Source organism: Saimiri boliviensis, chromosome 9 (genome assembly GCF_048565385.1).
Source record: "Saimiri boliviensis isolate mSaiBol1 chromosome 9, mSaiBol1.pri, whole genome shotgun sequence".
Classification (NCBI taxonomy): Eukaryota; Metazoa; Chordata; class Mammalia; order Primates; family Cebidae; genus Saimiri; species Saimiri boliviensis.
The window spans coordinates 20,105,245-20,125,324 of record NC_133457.1 but is presented as its reverse complement, the minus strand read 5'-3'; the positions used below and the strand labels follow the sequence as shown (position 1 = coordinate 20,125,324).

General features: G+C 35.2%; 1 protein-coding gene across 1 annotated transcript in view; it reads right to left on the bottom strand.

The window, feature by feature from the left end:
- Positions 1-20,080, bottom strand: part of LEKR1 (leucine, glutamate and lysine rich 1) — a 213,035-nt gene that overhangs the window by 170,011 nt on the left and 22,944 nt on the right. Inside the window, exon 3 of the mRNA XM_010335744.2 lies at positions 19,066-19,280. Within this exon, the coding sequence (XP_010334046.2) occupies positions 19,066-19,280 (215 nt within the window). The remainder of the gene's footprint in view (positions 1-19,065; positions 19,281-20,080) is intronic.

Here is a 20,080-nt window from a genome sequence, read left to right as displayed (position 1 = left end):
CCACAATAAGATATCATCTTACCCCAGTTAGAACAGCTACTTTATTAAAAAGACAAAAAAAGGCCAGGTGCGGTGACTCAAGCCTGTAATCTCAGCACTTTGGGAGGCCGAGGTGGGTGGATCACGAGGTCAAGAGATAGAGACTATCCTGGTCAACATGGTGAAACCCCGTCTCTACTAAAAATACAAAAAATTAGCTGGGCATGGTGGCGCGTGCCTGTAATCCCAGCTACTCGAGAGGCTGAGGCAGGAGAATTGCCTGAACCTGGGAGGCGGAGGTTGCGGTGAGCTGAGATCGCGCCATTGCACTTCAGCCTGGGTAACAAGAGCAAAACTCCATCTCAAAAAAAAAAAAAAAAAAGTAACAGATGCTGGTGAGGATGCAGAGAAAAGGGAACTCTTATACATTGTTGGTAGTAATGTAAATTAGTACACCCAGTATAGAGAAGAGTATGGAGATTTCTCAAAACAATAAAAATAGTACTAGCTTACAATCTAGCAATCCCACTACAGGGTATTTATCCAAAAGAAAATAAGCCAGTATATCAAAGAGATACTTGTACTTGAATGTTTATTGCAGAACTATTCATAATAGCAAAGATATGGAATCAATCTGACTGTCCATCAATGGAAGAATAAAGAAAATGTGAGATAGATACACACACACACACACACACACACACACACACACACAATGAAATACTATTCAGACATGAAAAAGAATGAAATCATGTCATTTGCAGCAACATGGATGGATGGAGGTCATTATTTTAAGTGAAATAAATCAGGAACAGTAAGTTAAATGCTACCTGTTCTCACTTATATGCAGAAGCTGGGTTTTGTCATTGCCCTCAGAAGATGAGGGCTTTATCTTAACCTGCTGCCAGAGAGCGGGTACCCTGTGGAATGCCTGTGCCTGAGCTAACAAAGGGAAGCAAATAAACAGCTGGGGTAAATTCATATCTTTGTTATTATGACTAGTTCTACAATAACCAAAATAGTTGATCTCATGGAAGTAGAGAGAAAAACTGACAGATTACAGAGGTTGAGAAGAGTGTATGGTGGGAGGGGGAATGAAGAGAGGCTGTTTAAATGGCTACAAACATAGATAGAAGGGGTACGTTTCAATGTTTGATAGCAGAGTTAGGTGACTATAGCTAATAACAATGTATCATATATTTTTAAGTAGCTAGAAGAGATAATTTGAAATATTCCAAACTTAGAAATTATAAATTTCTAAGAAATTTATAGAAATTATAAAAACTCAAGGTAATGGATACCAAAAATATCCTGACTTGATCATTACACGTTTTATGCATGTAATGAAATATTACATGCACCCCATAAATATATAAAATGTTATTTATCAATTTAAAAACTATAAAAAGTTCTCTATGAAAATACAGCAATAAAGGTGATTTTTTTTTTACCTTTATGTCAAGTACAGTATGAGTCTTTGGAACACAAAGTGTCCTAAAGGAACAAAAAGCTTTAAAAATGTTTTTCAAGCTTATCTGCATAATTATGGACAGAAAAAAATGTGTAATTACTACAAAGTAATTTTTTTCTTCTTCTGAGGTTTAACTAAAAGCTATGCACATTTAAATATGTATCTCTTCTCCCTTCTTCCCTGCTTGTCATACTCTACCCCCAATTTGTACATGAAAAGTATTAATAATTTTTCATTTTACCCCTACCTGTTTATTTGCTTCCCTTTGTTAGATCGGGAACAGGCATTCCACAGGGTACCTGCTCTCTAGCAGCAGGTTAAGATATAGCCCTCATCTTCTGAGGGCAGACAATGACAAAAACCAGGAGTAATCATATATAAGTGACAAAACTCAATACAGAAAAATTCACATCTGTTAATAGAAAAATGGAATATAGGCCGGGCGTGGTGGCTCAAACCTGTAATCCCAGCACTTTGGGAGGTCGAGGTGGGTAGATCAGAAGGTCAAGAGATCGAGACCATCCTGGTCAACATGGTGAAACCCAGTCTCTACTAAAAATACAAAAAATTAGCTGGGCATGGTGGCGCGTGCCTGTAATCCCAGCTACTCAGGAGGCTGAGGCAGGAGAATTGCCTGAACCCGGGAGGCGGAGGTTGTGGTGAGCCGAGATCGCGCCATTGCACTCCAACATGGGTAACAAGAGCAAAACTCCATCCCAAAAAAAAAGAAAAAAAAAAAAAACACAAAGAAAAATGGAATATAAATTCTAGGAAATTATTATAATTGATCTTTTAAATTATAGTTGAATAATATACTTTCCAACCATCTGAAACCATATAGACTCAAAGAAAAAAAATACCTTTTATAGTTCTCTAAGCATTTATCCGAGTACAAATATTAGAGGATTCAGTGTGAGTGAGATTGCCTGCTGAGAAAAGAAAGTGAAATGCCAGGATTCATATTAAAAGCCAGTATAAATTATGCAATTCATGGCAGACAGGCATCTATAGGCGTACATGCATTACTGTTAATAGAAAACAGAGGTATTAGCGAGAGATACACTGTTTCCATTTCTCCTTTCTTGATGTGGAAATCATTTATAATATCAAACAAACAATATTAGTACCTTCCAGTAGGTATATAATTATTCCTATGTTATATACAGTGGTAAAATTAAAATGAAATATAACATGAAAATCTTGGCTTCATAACTTATCTCACACACGTATTTCAAATCAATCAGCATATTATTTAACACCTATGATGCACCTACCATTATGCAAGGTCCTATGGGTAATACAAGGGCAGATAAAGACAGTTTCTATTCTGAAAGATAGTGACATATTAAAAAGATGAGGTTTAAGAACACCAAAAAAAAAAAAAAAAAAAAGACAAAGTAAGACAGTATATACCTATTTGCTGCACATTTAAAAATGTAAATGCTATCCAATATCAAAAAGAGATTATTGTGGGTGGTAGTAACCGGAGGTTACAATATACGAAAGAAGCATCCTGAAGTATAAAAATAATTTAACCATAAAGAGAAAAATTATATAGGTGGTTTATTTCGGCCGGGGGTCGGGGGGAAACATACAAAAATACCAAAAAGCAAATGGCCTCAGAGAGTTCCATACTATTGGCAAAAACCAGTTACTTTCGCATCAACTTAATAACTCAAATCTACATTAAAACTGTAGACTTTTTTGACATATAGAAATGAGTTACTTTCTTAAAACTAATCATAAGTCCTAGGACAGTCCCAGTTTGAGCTTATTGTTCAAGAATAATTACTGAGAGCACCTCTTCTTACTCAAAAAGTTCCCAATTTGGACAATAAATTTTATGGTCATCTTACTTATAATAAGCTATCTCAGCAGAGAATTATACTACTTGACATCCTTTCATTTAATAATGGTTCTTTTGTTTTGAACATCATTGGCAAAGCCATTTGCCAAGATATATCCCTGATTCTGACTTTTATAAAGTACTTCATTTTCTAAATTATGAGAGATACAGCAAAGACTGACCCAAATGTTTATGTTTCTCTTTAAATTAAGTCCAGAGGCTGCCCTCTTAGGAGATTTCATTTTTAGAATACAAATGAAACCTGTAACCCAGAGCCCTTAAGGAAATAACCTCTTCAAACCTCAGTCAACATCACCATCAGAAACAGTTGTTGGGCAATTTACCATATGAAGGAAAGTACATAACGTGCATAGAGTTGGGTGAGGGGAAGGGTAATCCAAAAAATATAAAATACTGTCTCTATTTTCCAGTAGTTTATAATCTACTGGTTGCTGTCCATCCATCCATCTACCCATCTATCCACTCACTCATCCACCTGCCCATCCATCAAGCCATCTGCCTGCTGGTTTACAATCATAAAACATCATATCACTAGGTACTAAGTAAGTTATGGAAGCACTATGTGCACCTATCAGGGATTGCATCTGGCTACACAGAACAGAAACCAGACTTCAGTATATTAATGATATAGTGGTTAAGTATTTTCACATAGTCGGAAGTCTGGAGAGAGGCATTTGAGGGTGGGCAGAAGGACACCAAGATATCATCAATAACAAAGAATCCTTATGTCTTTCTAAAATGTCATGCCCATCCTCACTGTAACCTCACTATTTCAAGAAGACTAATCTACCTCCAGCCTATCCTCTGCATTTTTGGAGGAAGAGGAAGAAGGAAGCAACAAAGGAAAGTGGTGGTGCAAAATTTCCCAGAACCTCCCAGCAGATTTTCACTCACATCTCATTGGACAGAACCTTCACAGAAAGTTACCCTTAATTTGAAGGTAGGTTTGGAAAGTAAGTGTCTGGTCTTTCCAGCATCTATAGAGAAAGTTCAGCTCTTCTGCCTACAACAGACAAAGGAGAATTCCTCAAACATAGCAATCATATATTTTCCATATCTGCTCATAAATGAATTAAACAAATATTTTCAGAGCATTACTATGTGCCACTGTTAGGTCCTAGAAATAAATATGGAACTTAACCAGGAATGCAAACATTAAACAAATAATTGTATTTAAGGAACATTATAAAAGGGAAAACAAAGGATGTTCATGGGAACCCCATCAGAGGTTGACAAATGCCTTCCTGATGATCTGGCATCTCAGCTAAACCCTGAAAAAGGAGGTAGCAAAAAGAGATCTATAACCTCTTAGAAAGCAGGAAAAAAAAAAGTATAACGTGACCGAAACAAAGAGAGTGAGGATAACCAAGGGTGAAAGATCACCCAGACTCTCAGACCACAGAGATTTTCAGCCATATTTTAAAGACAATGTGAACCTATGTCAGATAAAGTGTTGAAATGCAATGATCAAATATGCATTTTGACTGAACCACCAGGCTGCAGAATAAAGACTGAATTAAAAATAGGCAACAGTTTGTATAGGGACATGACTGTAGATGTGCAAACCAAGAATGGAGTACCATAGCTTACCACAGCCATATTTGGTTTCTTCAACTAACCTAAATAGTGGCATCACATAAAAGAGAAAGAGAAAACTAAGATAAAGGGCATTTAAGTAATTTGCCCAAGTCCAAGCTACTAATATCAGGTGCAGCCAGGATTCAAATCCAGGCAATCTGATTGCAAAACTGTTTCGACACTACCTTAATGCTGCATAGTGATGATGGGGATAACATTTGCTAAAGTTAGGAACATAAGAGTAGCAGGTAGAACACAATTGAAGGAGGATAAGCAGTTCATTTTGGGACATGTTAAAGCCTGTGATATAGCCAGGTGAAGATGTTAAATAGAGAGCTGAAGAGATTAGTCTGAGGCTCACAAGAGAAGTTAGAAGTGGAAGTGTTGATTCAGAAGCCTACATCACAGAGAGGGTAACTAAAGCCTTAGGGTTGAATAAAAGCAACTGGAAACTGAAGAGAGAATGTAGAATAAAAATGGAAGAGAGCTGTGGATGGGTCCTTGGAAGTCTCCAGTATTTACATAGCAGGAAGAAGTGGAGAGGCCAGAAAAGGACAACAAAAAGCAATAGGTATCATGAAAGGCCACATAAAAATGAGAATAATATGATATGAAAGTAAAATAAGAGTGTGTTTTAGACAGAAGGGGTAAAATATTGTATCAAATGCTATTAAGAAGTTAATGAAGATAAAGAACTAGCATACTTTTTGGATTTATATAACATGGAAATAAATAATCTTAATTAGAACATTTTTTTGAAATGTTGGTCAGTCAAGCCAAATTACAGTGAACTGAGGTATGCATGGATGTGAGAAAATGAAAGCAATAAGTCCAGGTAATGTATTCAGTAAGAATGGCATGAAAAGGGAGAACTTAGAAAGTATCTGAAAGATGTCTCAATTTAAGTAAAAAATTTGTTTATTTGGAGTCCTAAGGAAATACTGTTGGAAAGAAAGGAATTTGTAGAGAAAGAAAAGATGAAAATACATAAAAAGAGGAAATATTTAGTACCAGATTCCTGGCAGCCAGGTTACTTATATAAAGAGTGTTGTTAATTGGAGTCCTCCATATTAGTTTTCCCAGCTGATATGATGGAAAGATGATGTAAATGGGACTTTTAAGACACTGTCAAAGGATGACTGACACAACAAACATGGCATCTAAGCCGGATAAGAAAGTGGTAACAGAAAAAGAGAGAAGGTAGAGTCATCAATACACTTCAGGACACAATCAAACTGATCAAGTTGGACAATGAGAAGTACACAAAGAATGGAATGTCTAAATTACTGACTTCAAATATGGAGCCAATTTGGTCGATTAAAAGAATTTTCCATCTGACTACATCTTCACTTTAGTTTAAAATAATACATGAAGAATTTTGTTGAGTTCTTCGCAATGTTTCTAGGGACAGCTTACCTAACAGTTCTGCAAATTCAAACAACCCTGTCTCTTGCCAACATTGGATGGCTTTTTGTACAACTGGGTTTCTTCAGTTCAAGAAGACAAGATCTGGTGTGCCTTGTCCCTTTAAACTCGGTGCCTCCAATGACAGATTCTTCACTCTACCATAGCTTACCATAGCCATATTTGTTTTGTTTCTTCAACTAACCTGAACAGTGATATCATATAAAAGAGAAAGAAAAAGAATTTGACCAGCTGTTTGAACATCATTATTTAATATCTTTTTGTTTGCTTAGCCTTCGGTAAAATGCATATGAGTTGCTGATCATAACCTCAGTCAATGAGTTAATTCATTTTTTTTCCAATGTGAAAGCTGTTTCCAGTAAGAAATATGTAAATAATGTCAAGAACCTGCAAAAAATTTCAAATTATATACTTTGTGAAGGTGCATTAACTCAAACCTGCAACAAATAAAAATTATCCTATTCTTAAGCTAAAAATAACATGATCTGACTTGTTTGTTCAGGCGTTATGGTAAGTGAGGCAGTAAGGAGATGCATGGAAGGATGAGGGTCAAGAGAAAAGCTAACTGAAAGACCTGTCAGAGATGCATTCGTTAAATTAATTTTGCTGCCTCCCTGATGAAGAGCAGCATAGAGTCTAGCATTAGAGAGGGTGGCCACCTACTGCCTATTAGAACTGCCCTCAGATACATGGACAGTAGAAGTTCTCACCAGAGCCTAATTACTCTCCTGAATTATCTCCCTTAGACTTCCTAGAGATTTCATCCAGTGTTAAGTCAGCCTTGCTTAAATAAGCAAACAAAACAGCCCACCTCCCCAACCCCTGCCCTGTTCCTACTCCTACAAAAAGGCTATGAGTATGAAAATCCCTGGAGCTCAGGTAAAAGGATTTGCTGGAAAGCCAAACTTAACTTTTGACCCTTGAGGTCGACATATTAAAATTCTTGGTTTTTGTCCAACATCTCCTTCCCTTTTCCCTCCTATGTCGTTAATTTTATTATGCTCTTTAAATCACTGCATATCCTTTATGCAAAGAAAGGGGGTATAAAAAATAAAAGTAATAATTAAGTTCTACAGTTATGCTTTTCACAAAAGCTTTACTCCACTAGGAGGAACTCCACTGGCTGTGAACTTAACCAAAGCTAAGCTAGGCATTTTCAAATACCAATTAAACTGGAATTAATTGCGGGCGAGCTGAGATCAGGTTATTTTCTAGACTCAAAAATTAGAGTTTTCTAGACTCAAAAACTTTTGTTGTGCCAGGCACGGTGGCTCAAGCCTGTAATCCCAGCACTTTGGGAGGCTGAGGCGGGTGGATCACGAGGTCGAGAGATCGAGACCATCCTGGTCAACATAGTGAAACCCCGTCTCTATTAAAAATACACACAAAAAAATTAGCTGGGCATGGTGGCACGTGACTGTAATCCCAGCCACTCAGGAGGCTGAGGCAGGAGAATTGCCTGAACCCAGGAGGCGGAGGTTGCGGTGAGCCGAGATCGTGCCATTGCACTCCAGCCTGGGTAACAAGAGTGAAACTCCATCTCAAAAAAAACAAAACGAAACAAAAAAAAACTTATGTTGTAAAATTAGTCAATATTTAGATATCGAAGGTAGGTATGAATGTGACAATATCTATAGGGAGAAATAGTATGCTATTAACTTTAGCTAACTAACATAGACAAAGGAAAAAGGAAGGTGAGGGAAGTGAAAGATAACTGAATTTCTACCAAGCAATGAGTAATGTGTGTATCATTCCTATAAAGTAGCTCCTTCTCTGTCCATTTTACAGATGATGAAACCAAGGCACAGAAAGAGTAAGGGGCAAGGTCATAGTATTAGGTATTAGCAGAGCCTATACTGTTTATACTATGTCATACATTGCCTTTGAATTCATTCTTATAAATCTCATTATATTTAGCTCAATAAAAATTAGATTTTATTTATTATAATAATAAATAACTAATTTTAAGTAAGAGAAATTCAAAGTGGAAAATGAATAGAAAAAATAATAAGTGACTGGGCCTGAAACTCTACACTGCTGATTAAAAAGCTTTGTGAGAAAAAGAACGCCTTAAATATACAAGGCAGAAAAAAATGTACCTTATTTTGGTAACCATGTCGCTACAGCAACATCATAATTATACACGAAGGGCTTTCAAAGTTCTACAGGTAATAAAAAACCTACACATATCATAGGCCTATCAATATTGTTAAATAAATATCAATCTTCATAACCTTGCCAGATCTAGCAACAAGGAAAGCCAAGTAAACATTATTTATGCCGATCGTAAAAACACCTGTCAACTTCTATTTACTATTTGTACATGTTCATGGAGAGAAGGAATAAAAGAAAACAGTATGTTCTAAACCTAAGGACTTTGGTCTGGAGCACAATCTATCGTTGGTGTGGGAGAAAAATGAAAAGATAAAAAGATTAGCTGATCTTAGAACTGTATTTTATAAGTAAAACTTGTTTAGGTTCCTCAAAGTTCAAGTAATGCATAGTACAAACATCAATATAATAAATTCATATCTATATATCTAGACAAAAAAAGTGATATGAACTTCTAGATTTAAATTACTTTTTAATGGCCCTGTGTCTACTGGAGCCATTTTTCAGTGGCCTGAAAATGAATGTTTTTCTACAATGGCATTCAACCTTTTTCCCTACCTTACCCATGTTCCTATGCCCAGCCACACTTCCTTCAGTAACAATTCTCATTTTACTATAGGGATTCCCACAATGCCCCAAAATGGGCAAATCAGAATCTCAAGAGAGATGTGAGGGATTGCAAAGACTTCAGAGATTAAAAATTATTCCCCCCCCCATAAGAACTACAGTTTTGCATCAGTTCTTTGCTCTATAAAATATTGATTATTCAAAATTAAGTTATCCCAATCATTTTTAGCATATATGCCCTTTACACTATTTCCATAAATACCAAAAAGTGCTGCAAAAGTACAAAAAGAAGAAGCCTGGATGATACATGTATAAAAGATAAGACCTTTTACAAAAGGGGTTGTTGATGTATTTATTTTCTCAAGATACTATTTTTCTTCCTCTCAATGAATGAAATTAAGCATGCACATGTTATACTCTGGAGAAAAAAATCTAATGGCCCAGTGAGGCAGGCCTGCTAGTGTCTGTTTCCTTTTCTTCCTTACAACAGTACCTGATATTGTATCAGGGAGCAACAAGCCAACACCCTGCAGTCAATACCCCAGACTCCTCTGCAGTCATGGCCAAAAACATGTATGGTGAAGCTTTCTGAAAAAGTTTTTGATTTCCTAATACAACCATTTCCTCTGAATGCTTCCTCTCTCATATTCCTGCCTAGAAATTAAACATGATATCTGGTGATGCTGAAGCCATCAGGAAATCCTAAGACTAGTATGAGGCTAAAAGCCTACCTACTGAGGAAGACAGAATGAGAAATAGAAAGGGATTGAGTTCCTGGTGACATCACTAAACTTTCCATACCCCTTCTGCTTCCTTCAAAAAATAAACCTTTTTCCATTTAAGCCACTTACTACAGAATGTATTCCGAATTGATCCAGCTAGTCTAGGTTGGAGGTAGGTAGGTTTAGCAGGGAAGGAAAATGACTAACAAAAGCTGCCTTGTTTGTCCCATCGCCCTCTACTCCAGCTAAGTACATTTATTTCCTCCAGTTTTCTCCATTTGCAAATTCGGAGATATTCTATGTATTAATTTGGTCTCAAATTGTAGACTCAATTCAGCTCTCTGGACCTTTGGTACCTACCCTAGGTAGCCCTATCCTTGGGCTGACTGCTCTAAACTGACTTGTCTGGCTCACCTAACATGAGATAACTGCCAACTATGATCAATCAAACTCTTAAGTGCTGTCTCTCATGGACAAGCCCACATTACAGTGGATTAACTCTCCATATGACAGTCTCAATTTGGTATGAGCAGAGGAGAAACTGAAGAGGAAATATTTAACAGATACTTAGAGGTGCATTTTATTGTATAACCACTGACTTCTGCAATCTACTGACATTTGTGAGAATTCAACCAATTATCTTTTTCTAGAAATATTGTAACTTACTCAAAACATTATTTGACTAAAAAACCAACCCAAGATTTCCACCCAGATGGGTTAGTTCCATTGATCCCAGATCCTCCTCCTCACAAGTAAAACACCCTGAACATAACACAAGCAGCATAGAAAGACTCTGAAAAGTGGAAAGAAGGCAGATGGCCTAGGGACCTTGAGTCTTGATAAATACCAAGGCAATAAAATCCCTGAGTTTCCTTATTGACTCTCATATATCCCAGAGAGGGTGCTGTAGAAGTCTCCAACCCAGAACCACCAACACTTGTAGACAAAAGAGCTCCAAGAAAAATTTAATCCACCTAGCTGACTAGGAGGAAGGCGATTGAACAACAGAAATCATCTTTGGCAGTACTTGCTCTACTCTAGCCAACAGTATAAATCAGTGGTTGCCAAGTGTTAATGGGGAAGGAGGATGCATAGGTAGAACACAGAGTATTTTTAGGGCAGTGAAACTATTCTGCATGAATGGAATTATTCCATATGAATGAAACTATTCTGTATTCTACAATCGTGCATAATGTCTTTATATATTGCCAAACCCCACAGAATGTATAACAACAAGAGTAAAACCTAATGTAAACCATGGATTTGGGGTAATGATGTGTCAATATAGCTTTATCAACTATAACAAATGTATAATTGTGGTGTGAGGAGGATGTTGTGTGAATGTGAGGACTGGGTTATATGAAAACTTTCTAATCCAGTCAATTTTGCTGTGAACTTAAAACTGCTCTAAAAAATAAAGTTTATTAATTTGTTAAAATGTCAGTATAAAACACTTGTGAAGTGTAAAGATACAAACTAGAATTTTAAAAATCCAATGTTAGAAAAATGTAAGTAGGTCAAGAATAATATTCTATATTACCAAAACATATAAAATCCAAAAAGATAGGTTTTATATACCTCCATCAGCTTAATTTTGACACAGATAGGAACTGACAAATCCATACTCATTTTGAAGGACTTCAGTATTCCCTTATAATTTTTTCAAATGAAACTGACAAACCTAACTAAAAATATATGTAATTTGAATACTGTAATTAACCAATGTAATTTAATGGATCTATTAGAAATTATATCTACAAAACAAATACTATGTACCCTTTTGAGTAGCAACAGAATATTTCCAAAACTTTTTATTAAACTCTTACTATGTTTTCCCAAATAGGTCATATTCTCTGTCCACCTGGAATAAAAATAGACATAGATAAAAGGATAGCTAAAAATCAATCTATCCATTTAGAAATTTTAAAACATTCCTCCAAGTATTTCTTGGATTAAAAAGGAAATAAAAACTAAACTTCATCTTATTTAGAAGTAAATGAAAATGAAATGCTATTATCAAAAAGTTTGATTACTTCCACGGGAAAACTTGACAGCTTTAAATGTATTTATTAGAAAAAGCGACTGAAAATCAATTAACCAAAGACATCAACTCAAGTAAGTAGTAAGAAAACTAAACATTAAAGAAAGGAAAAGAAATAGATAAAATAGATAAATGTAATTTTTTTTTTTTTTGAGACAGTGTCCTGCTCTGTCGCCCAGACTGGATTATAGTGGTATGATTCTCAGCTCACTGCAGCCTGTTCCTCCCAGATTCAAGCAATTCTCCCACCTCAGCCTTCCAAGTAGCTGGGATTACAGGTGCCTGCCACCATGTCCAGGTAATTTTTGTATTTTTAGTAGAGACGGGGTTTCACGATGTTGGCCAGGGTGGTCTCAAACTCCTGACCTCAGGTGAACTGCCTGCTTCGGCCTCCCAAAGTGCTGGGATTACAGGTGTCAGCCACCACGCCTGGCTCAAAAAATATAAATTTTTAAAAAGGAACATATTTGATTAATTTAAACAAAAATCTGGTTCCTAACAAAGGCCAAAATAGACAAATCTGTTTATTTTCCTAGGGGAAAAAAGCTCGCTCTCCCTCTGTCCCTCCCTTTCTTATCTCTTTCTCAATCAAACACAAACAAGCTACCCAAGGAAAGAGAAATGGGATCATAATAGATACAGAGGAAAGCTTCTACATAAGAGGCTACTATAGCATACTAAACATCAAGAAATCTAAAATGCCAAGTGAAATGCTTGATTTTCTAGGAGAACAATTCCAAAGCTGACTCAAAAACAGGTAAAAATCCATAAGTAAGGCAATAATCATAGAGGAAGCATAATAGGTCATCAAAATTCTACCAACCCTCCCCCCAAAAAATACAAAACATTTTTAATGAAGATCTACCAAAGCTTCAAGGAACAAAAAACTTAACGTGCTATTCAAGATGTCTGGTACACACCAAACATGGAAGGCTTCTTAATTTATTAGAAAAGATATGTATAAGCTAGTCTGTATGCCACAAGAAAAGGCCAACCTCACCTGTGAACACAGATGCAAATATCTATGTAAAATACCAGCAGCACTATTTTAAAAGAACAATGTTTTTCATAAATTATTTCACATATCACAATTAGCAACAGCAATTTTGTTAGTGTTACAAAGACAAAATACTTTCATTTTAATACAGAAATTCTCCAAAATCTGTGATTTTTTGAGTGTCACATGATTTTCCAAGGAAATACTCATTAGCGCATTTCTGATTTTGGATTTTCAGATTAGATGCTCAACTGGTATGTATTCTGAAAATATTCCAAAATCAAAAAAAATCCAAAATTTAAAACACTTCTGGACCAAAGTACTTTTATCCAATGCTTTTTTGGATAAAATCCAAAGCATTTTGGATAAAAGATACTCAACCTGTAGTTATGTATTTATTTTTTAATCTTCTATTTATAGCAAGTGATAAATGTTTTTCCACTTACTATCTGCACAGAAATACATATTTTTAAGCGACTGTTCACAGAAAAATAGTGCAGAGTACTTATAGCAGTGGCAAGAAACACGGAGGCAAGCAAATACATGAGATTTGGGAACCCTGAAATATATAACATGATCAAAATGGCTTTATATAAAAAATGTAGCTTCATATTAGAAAATCCATTAGTATGATTTACTATATCAATAGATTAAAGGAAAAAAGATAGAAAAGCATTTATTAAAATTCAATAGTCATCTGATTTTAAATAAACTTAAAGAACTAGAAATAAAAGAAGGAATTCCTTAAATTGATAAAAAGATATCTTTAAGAAACCTATTAGCAGATGTCCTTTTTAACACAGAAACACACTAGACAGGATTGCATTGCATTAGAAATAAATACAAAGATGCATTCTGCAAGTTTATTATTCAACACTGTTCTATAGGTCTAATCCAATTTAATAAGACAAGAAAAAGGAGGAAAAAGGTATAACTATTGGAAATAAAAAGATGGCAGATACCATCTATATGTGATGTGATTGTTTTATAAGTATGTGTTATAAACATATATAACATCTATTCAAAAAAATTAAAATAATCCAAACAACTAATAAAGAAAAATTCAAAAAAATATAATAAAAAGACACCCTTCCCAATAGCAACAAAAATATGTCCAAGATTAAACTATACAGAATATATCTAAAAATTACAAAATTATATTGAAGGATTTAAAGAACATCCAAATAAATGAGGAATCCACATTCCAAGATAAGAAGTCTCAAAATTATAAAGATGTCAATTATCAAGATAATCTGCTCTAGAAAGTAAATACAATCGCAGTCTAAATCATAACACAGCATGTTTTATGGAATCTGACAAGCTGATTGTAGAGTTCATCCAGAAAAGAAAATATACTAAAAAGCGAGGGTAACTTAATGGCAAATCAAACACTTGTCCTACAAAATGTCAAAACATATTATAAAGCTAAAGTAATTAAAAGTTTGGCCCTGACTCATTTATAGACAATAAATCAATAACACAAAACAGGTATCCAGAAATATGCTAGAAGAAAAATTAGTAAGTGACATTTCAAGTCAAGGGAGAGAGGATGAAGAATTTAATAAGTAAGTGATACTGGGCCAATAAGCCAGACATCTGAGAAACAACAAACATGAAATTGAAAATCTACCTCAAATTATATACAAAATTAATACTAAATAGATTAAAAATCCTAATACAATAATACTGTAAGTTTTAAACATATGTTGTTGTTTTTACTTGCCTGAGTCTATTCCCCCTTTTTCTGATAACAATACTCTAACTTCTTTTTGGTGAATGTCTTTGCTTTCATTGTATGAAGTCTTTACAGAACTATCAATCAAGGTTCCCCCTTCATCAGGCTAAGGGGGTGGAATTGGAAGGTGGTCACATAAAAGAAATAAAGCCAGTGAGATGCTCTCTTCCGGGATTTGAATCTTGAAGGGAATGATGCAAGAAAGAAAAAGTTGAGTGAATTTACCCCAGACTTCCCATATCCCTGAATGAGCTCTGTTTCTAGTCCTTTTCCAAAGCCAAGGTTCTTGAGTTTTTCCTTTCCTTCAATGAGCTATCGTTTTCTTTTGTGTTTAGGTTTGTGTCACAGTAAGTTTCTGTTGGTTGCAATTAAAAGAACTTTACACAGAACTCTAACTGACCAGAATTTGGCACAGAATATAATTAAAATTTTTAAAAGATAAAGCAAAAAAAAAAATACAATAAACAAAGTGAAAAGACAAGCAACAATGAGAAAATATTAACAACATATATTTAAAAAGTATAATGCCAATATTATATTAAAGCTTCTATAAATAAACAAAAATAAGTAAATAACCCAACAACATGGGCAATAGATGTATGTAGGTAATCAACGTAAATTACTAATAAACATGAAAAAAACTGTTTAGCTTCATTGGCAAAAAAAGTTATGCTAATTAAATAACCATGAGGTAACATTTTTCACTCAAGAGATATATTAACAAAATGTAGGAAAGTGGTCACTTCATCAACTATTGGCCAAATGTAAGTTAATGCTATCTTCTCAAAGGACTACTTGGTATAATATTCATCAAAATTTATTTTTATTTTTTTATTATTATACTTTAAGTTTTGGGGTACATGTGCAGATCGTGCAGGTTTGTTACACAGGCGTACACGTGCCATGGTGGTTTGCTGCACCTATCACTCCGTCATCTACATTAGGTATTTCTCCTAATGCTATCCCTCTCCAATTTCCCCACCCCCTGCTATTCCTCACCTGGCGCCCCACCCCCCAAGAAGGCCTCCTGTGTGCTGTTCCCCTCCCTGTGTCCATGTGTTCTCATTGTTCAACAACCACTTATAAGTGAAAACATGCAGTGTTTGGTTGTCTGTTCTCCTGTCCGTTTGCTGAGAATAATGGTTTCCAGCTTTATCCACATCCCTGCAAAGGACATGAATTCCTAGACAAGAATGCCCTATCTCACCACTCCTATTCAATACAGTACTGGAAGTTCTAGCCAGAGCAATCAGGCAAGAAAAAGTAATAAAGGGTATTCAAATAGGAAAGGAGGAAGTCAAATTGTCTCTATTTGCAGATGACATGATTGTATATCTAGAAGACCCCATCATCTCAGCCCAAAGTCTCCTGAAACTGATAAACAACTTCAGCAAAGTCTCGGGATACAAAATCAACATGCAGAAATCACAAGCATTCCTATACACCAATAACAGACCGAAAGAGAGCCAAATCAAGAATGAACTGCCATTCACAATTGCTACAAAGAGAATAAAATACCTAGGAATACAGCTAACAAGGAATGTAAAGGACCTCTTCAAGGAGAACTATAAACCACTGCTCAATGAAATAAGAGAGGACACAAACAGATGGAGAAACATTCCATGTTCGTGGTTAGGAGGAATCAATGTCGTGAAAATGGCCATACTGCCCAAAGTAATTTACAGATTCAATGCTATTCCCATCAAGCTACCAATGACCTTCTTCACAGAACTAGAAAAAAACACCTTAAACTTCGTATGGAACCAAAAGAGAGCCTGCATAGCCAAGTCAATTCTAAGCAAAAAGAACAAAGCAGGAGGCATCACACTACCGGACTTCAACCTATACTACAAGGCTACAGTAATCAAAACAGCATGGTACTGGTACCAAAACAGAGATATAGACCAATGGAACAGAACAGAGGCCTCAGAGGCAACACAACATATCTACAACCACCTGATCTTTCACAAACCTGACAAAAACAAGCAATGTGGAAAGGATTCCCTGTTCAATAAATGGTGTTGGGAAAAGTGACTAGCCATGTGCAGAAAACAGAAACTGGACCCCTTCCTGACACCTTACACTAAAATTAACTCTAGATGGATTAAAGACTTAACCATAAGATCCAACACCATAAAAACCCTAGAAGAAAATCTAGGCAAAACCACTTAGGACACAGGCGTAGGCAAGGACTTCATGACCAAAATACCAAAAGCATTGGCAACAAAAGCCAAAATAGACAAATGGAACCTAATCAAACTCCACAGCTTCTGCACAGCAAAAGAAACAGTCATTAGGGTGAATCGGCAACCAACAGAATGGGAAAAAATTTTTGCAGTCTACTCATCTGACAAAGGGCTGATATCCAGAATTTACAAAGAACTAAAACAGATTGACAAGAAAAAAAAAAAAAAAAACAAGCCCATTCAAAAGTGGGCAAAGGATATGAATAGACACATTACAAAAGAATACATACATGAGGCCAACAAACATATAAAAAAATGCTCATCATCACTGGTCATTAGAGAAATGCAAATCAAAACCACACTGAGATACCACCTCACACCAGTTAGAATGGCAATCATTAAAAAATCTGGAGACAACAGATGCTGGAGAGGATGTGGAGAAACAGGAATACTTCTACATTGTTGGTGGGAGTGTAAATTGGTTCAACCATTGTGGAAGACAGTGTGGCGATTCCTCAAGACCTAGAAATTGAAATTCCATTTGACCCAGCAATCCCATTACTGGGTATATATCCAAAGGATTATAAATCATTCTACTATAAGGACACATGCACACGAATGTTCATTGCAGCACAGTTTACAATAGCAAAGACCTGGAACCAACCCAAATGCCCATCGATGATAGACTGGACAGGGAAAATGTCGTATATATACACCATGGAATATTATATAGCCATCAAAAACGATGAGTTCGTGTCCTTGGTAGGGACATGGATGAACCTGGAAACCATCATTCTCAGCAAATTGACACAGGAACAGAAAATCAAACACCGCATGTTCTCGCTCACAGGTGGGTGTTGAACAATGAGAACACATGGACACAGGGAGGGGGGCACTACACACTGGGGCCTGTCGGAGGGAAATAGGGGAGGGACAGTGTGGGGTGGGGTGTTGGTGGGGGGATGGCATGGGGAGAAATGCCAGATATAGGTGAGGCAGCAAATCACACTGCCACGTGTATACCTATGCAACAATCTTGCATGTTCTTCACATGTACCCCAAAACCTAAAATGCAATAAAAAAAAAAATTAGCCAGGGGTGGTGGTGTGCACCTGTAATCCCAGCTACCTGAGAGGCTGAGGCAAGAGAATCCCTTGAACCTGGAAGGCGGAGGTTATAGTGAGCTGAGATCAAGCCACTGCACTCCAGCCTGCGTACAGAGCTAGGTTCCTTTTCAAAAATGAAAATAAAAAATAGTGATTTTTTACCTCCAGTAAGAATACAATCAGCACAATTAGCAAGGTACCAGTAATAGTACAATCAGCAGGGTGCAAAGACTTTCTTGTCTTATTATTTTCTGTACTTCTTTTACTTCGTATGTTTATGTATTGCATGTATAATGCAACATTTTATTTAAATTTTATTAAAGAAAATAAAGTGTGAATATACCAAACAAAAGACTCCCTGACAGGCAAACACTATCTAAATTAGAAATTTTAAACAGTACTTCAAATTTTTAAGTTCTTCCATGAAAATATCATAAAATATTATTCAGATTTGAAATTAAAGAAACTATAAACATAATTTTTTTGGTAAAAGACTAAGAAATATCTGGTTCAACTGGCATTTAATGTAATTATATACTTTTATATAACAATTTATAGTAAAATTTAATAAAAGTATTTAATCTGAAGAGATTTAAGCAAGTTTCCACTTTACATATACATGTAACTCACTAAATTCATTAACTCAAGGTGTCTGAACATCAACAGTGAATACTTTAAATGAAGAAATTTTTCATTAACAGGAAAAACTATAAAACAGGAGCAAAAGCTCTTCTGTATAAATGTCTGTATAGGCTCACTGAGGTGTCTTTAGGAAGACTAGATTGCTGATTAGATTCTACAATATTAGAGGCCTAATCTTTATTTTTTTTCCAATTCCATTAATTTAAAATCATATACTAATTTTAATGTCTTGGCATCTTTTTCTAAAACATGAAAGCCTTACCCTATAAATCTAAAAATTCAAAGCCATTTAAAAATAAATTTATGAAAAACTACGAAAATTCATCTGATTTTTGGTAGATAAATTTTCCTAATAATAAAACATAAGATATGTACCTGGGGAAAAAACTTGAACATTTCAGATTATGGTTAATAAATTAATTGGTTTCTAGTTTTTCAGACAGTAAATACATGCCTCTAAAGAAATCAAACTATAACAATTATATTTAGTAATTATTAATATAATTAAGGAACAAATATATTGAAGCATAAATTATACCTGATGTAAAGAAATTTTAGAATAACATTCAAAGTCTGCTTATTTCTTATAGTTTTCTTTCAACTAAATAAATGATAAAAAAGAAAAACATACTCTAACCTTTCCGTTTTGGATTTGTTGTCAGTTTTGTACTGTTCAAGATCTTGGCTAAGAGACTTAATTTTTTCTTGAAGTCTCTTTTCACGTTCTACACTTCCTTGATAAAATTTCATTTCTTTTTCCATTGCTTTCACTTTTTCTTCCATGGCCTTAAATTCATGAAGAATTAGATAGCTGACTCCACAGTACTTACAAACTTTGTCTTCAGGCAACATCTAGAAACAGAACATACACTTACTATCTTTTTTTTTTTTTTGGTCCTGAAAAATGAAGTTCAACTGAAGATATTGTAACCATGCTGGGTGAATGAAGTAAATATACAGCATACTATGCCTTGGAGCAATAAATGACATTGCCCACATTTATATAAAAAAAATTTAAAACTGGCATATTGAGTCTGACACAAAATCTTGGGATTAGAAAAAGATCTTTCAGAGCAATTGTTTCTCCATGTAATCTCTATGAAAAATTTACTCTTGAAATATTTTCCATAAAATAAAACTAAAAATAGAAAAATTTATAATCTTTATAATTCTGGTTTTAAGATGAGTTTTCCAAAAAGTGGGAGGAAATCACTGTTCTTTAATTGCAAACGGCTCTGTTCCCATGGCTTTTTCAGATCTTATTTTCCTCATTTGTAAAATTATGGCATCACACTAAATGAACTGTTTCTGTTCAGTTTTGGCATTTTATGATTTTTACAGAATTTAACATTCTGTCATAAATCTACAAACAGGAAAAATACTTTGAATCTAATCTCTTCTCCCTAAGTCAGTTCTTAGTAGGTCTAGTTATACACATTTTATATATATTTTTTAAAACATTGAAACTATTGAAATTAAGTAACTGGCTAATATGTGGAGAAGCTGGGATTAAAACTCAGGTCTATTTAAAACCAGCACCTGTGCCTTTATCCATCTGTATTATATTTATCTATCACATGTATATTGGCTATTTTCTCTTCCTCCCTTCAGATAAAGTGTTGTATGACTTCTGGACAGCATAGGGCCAGTGA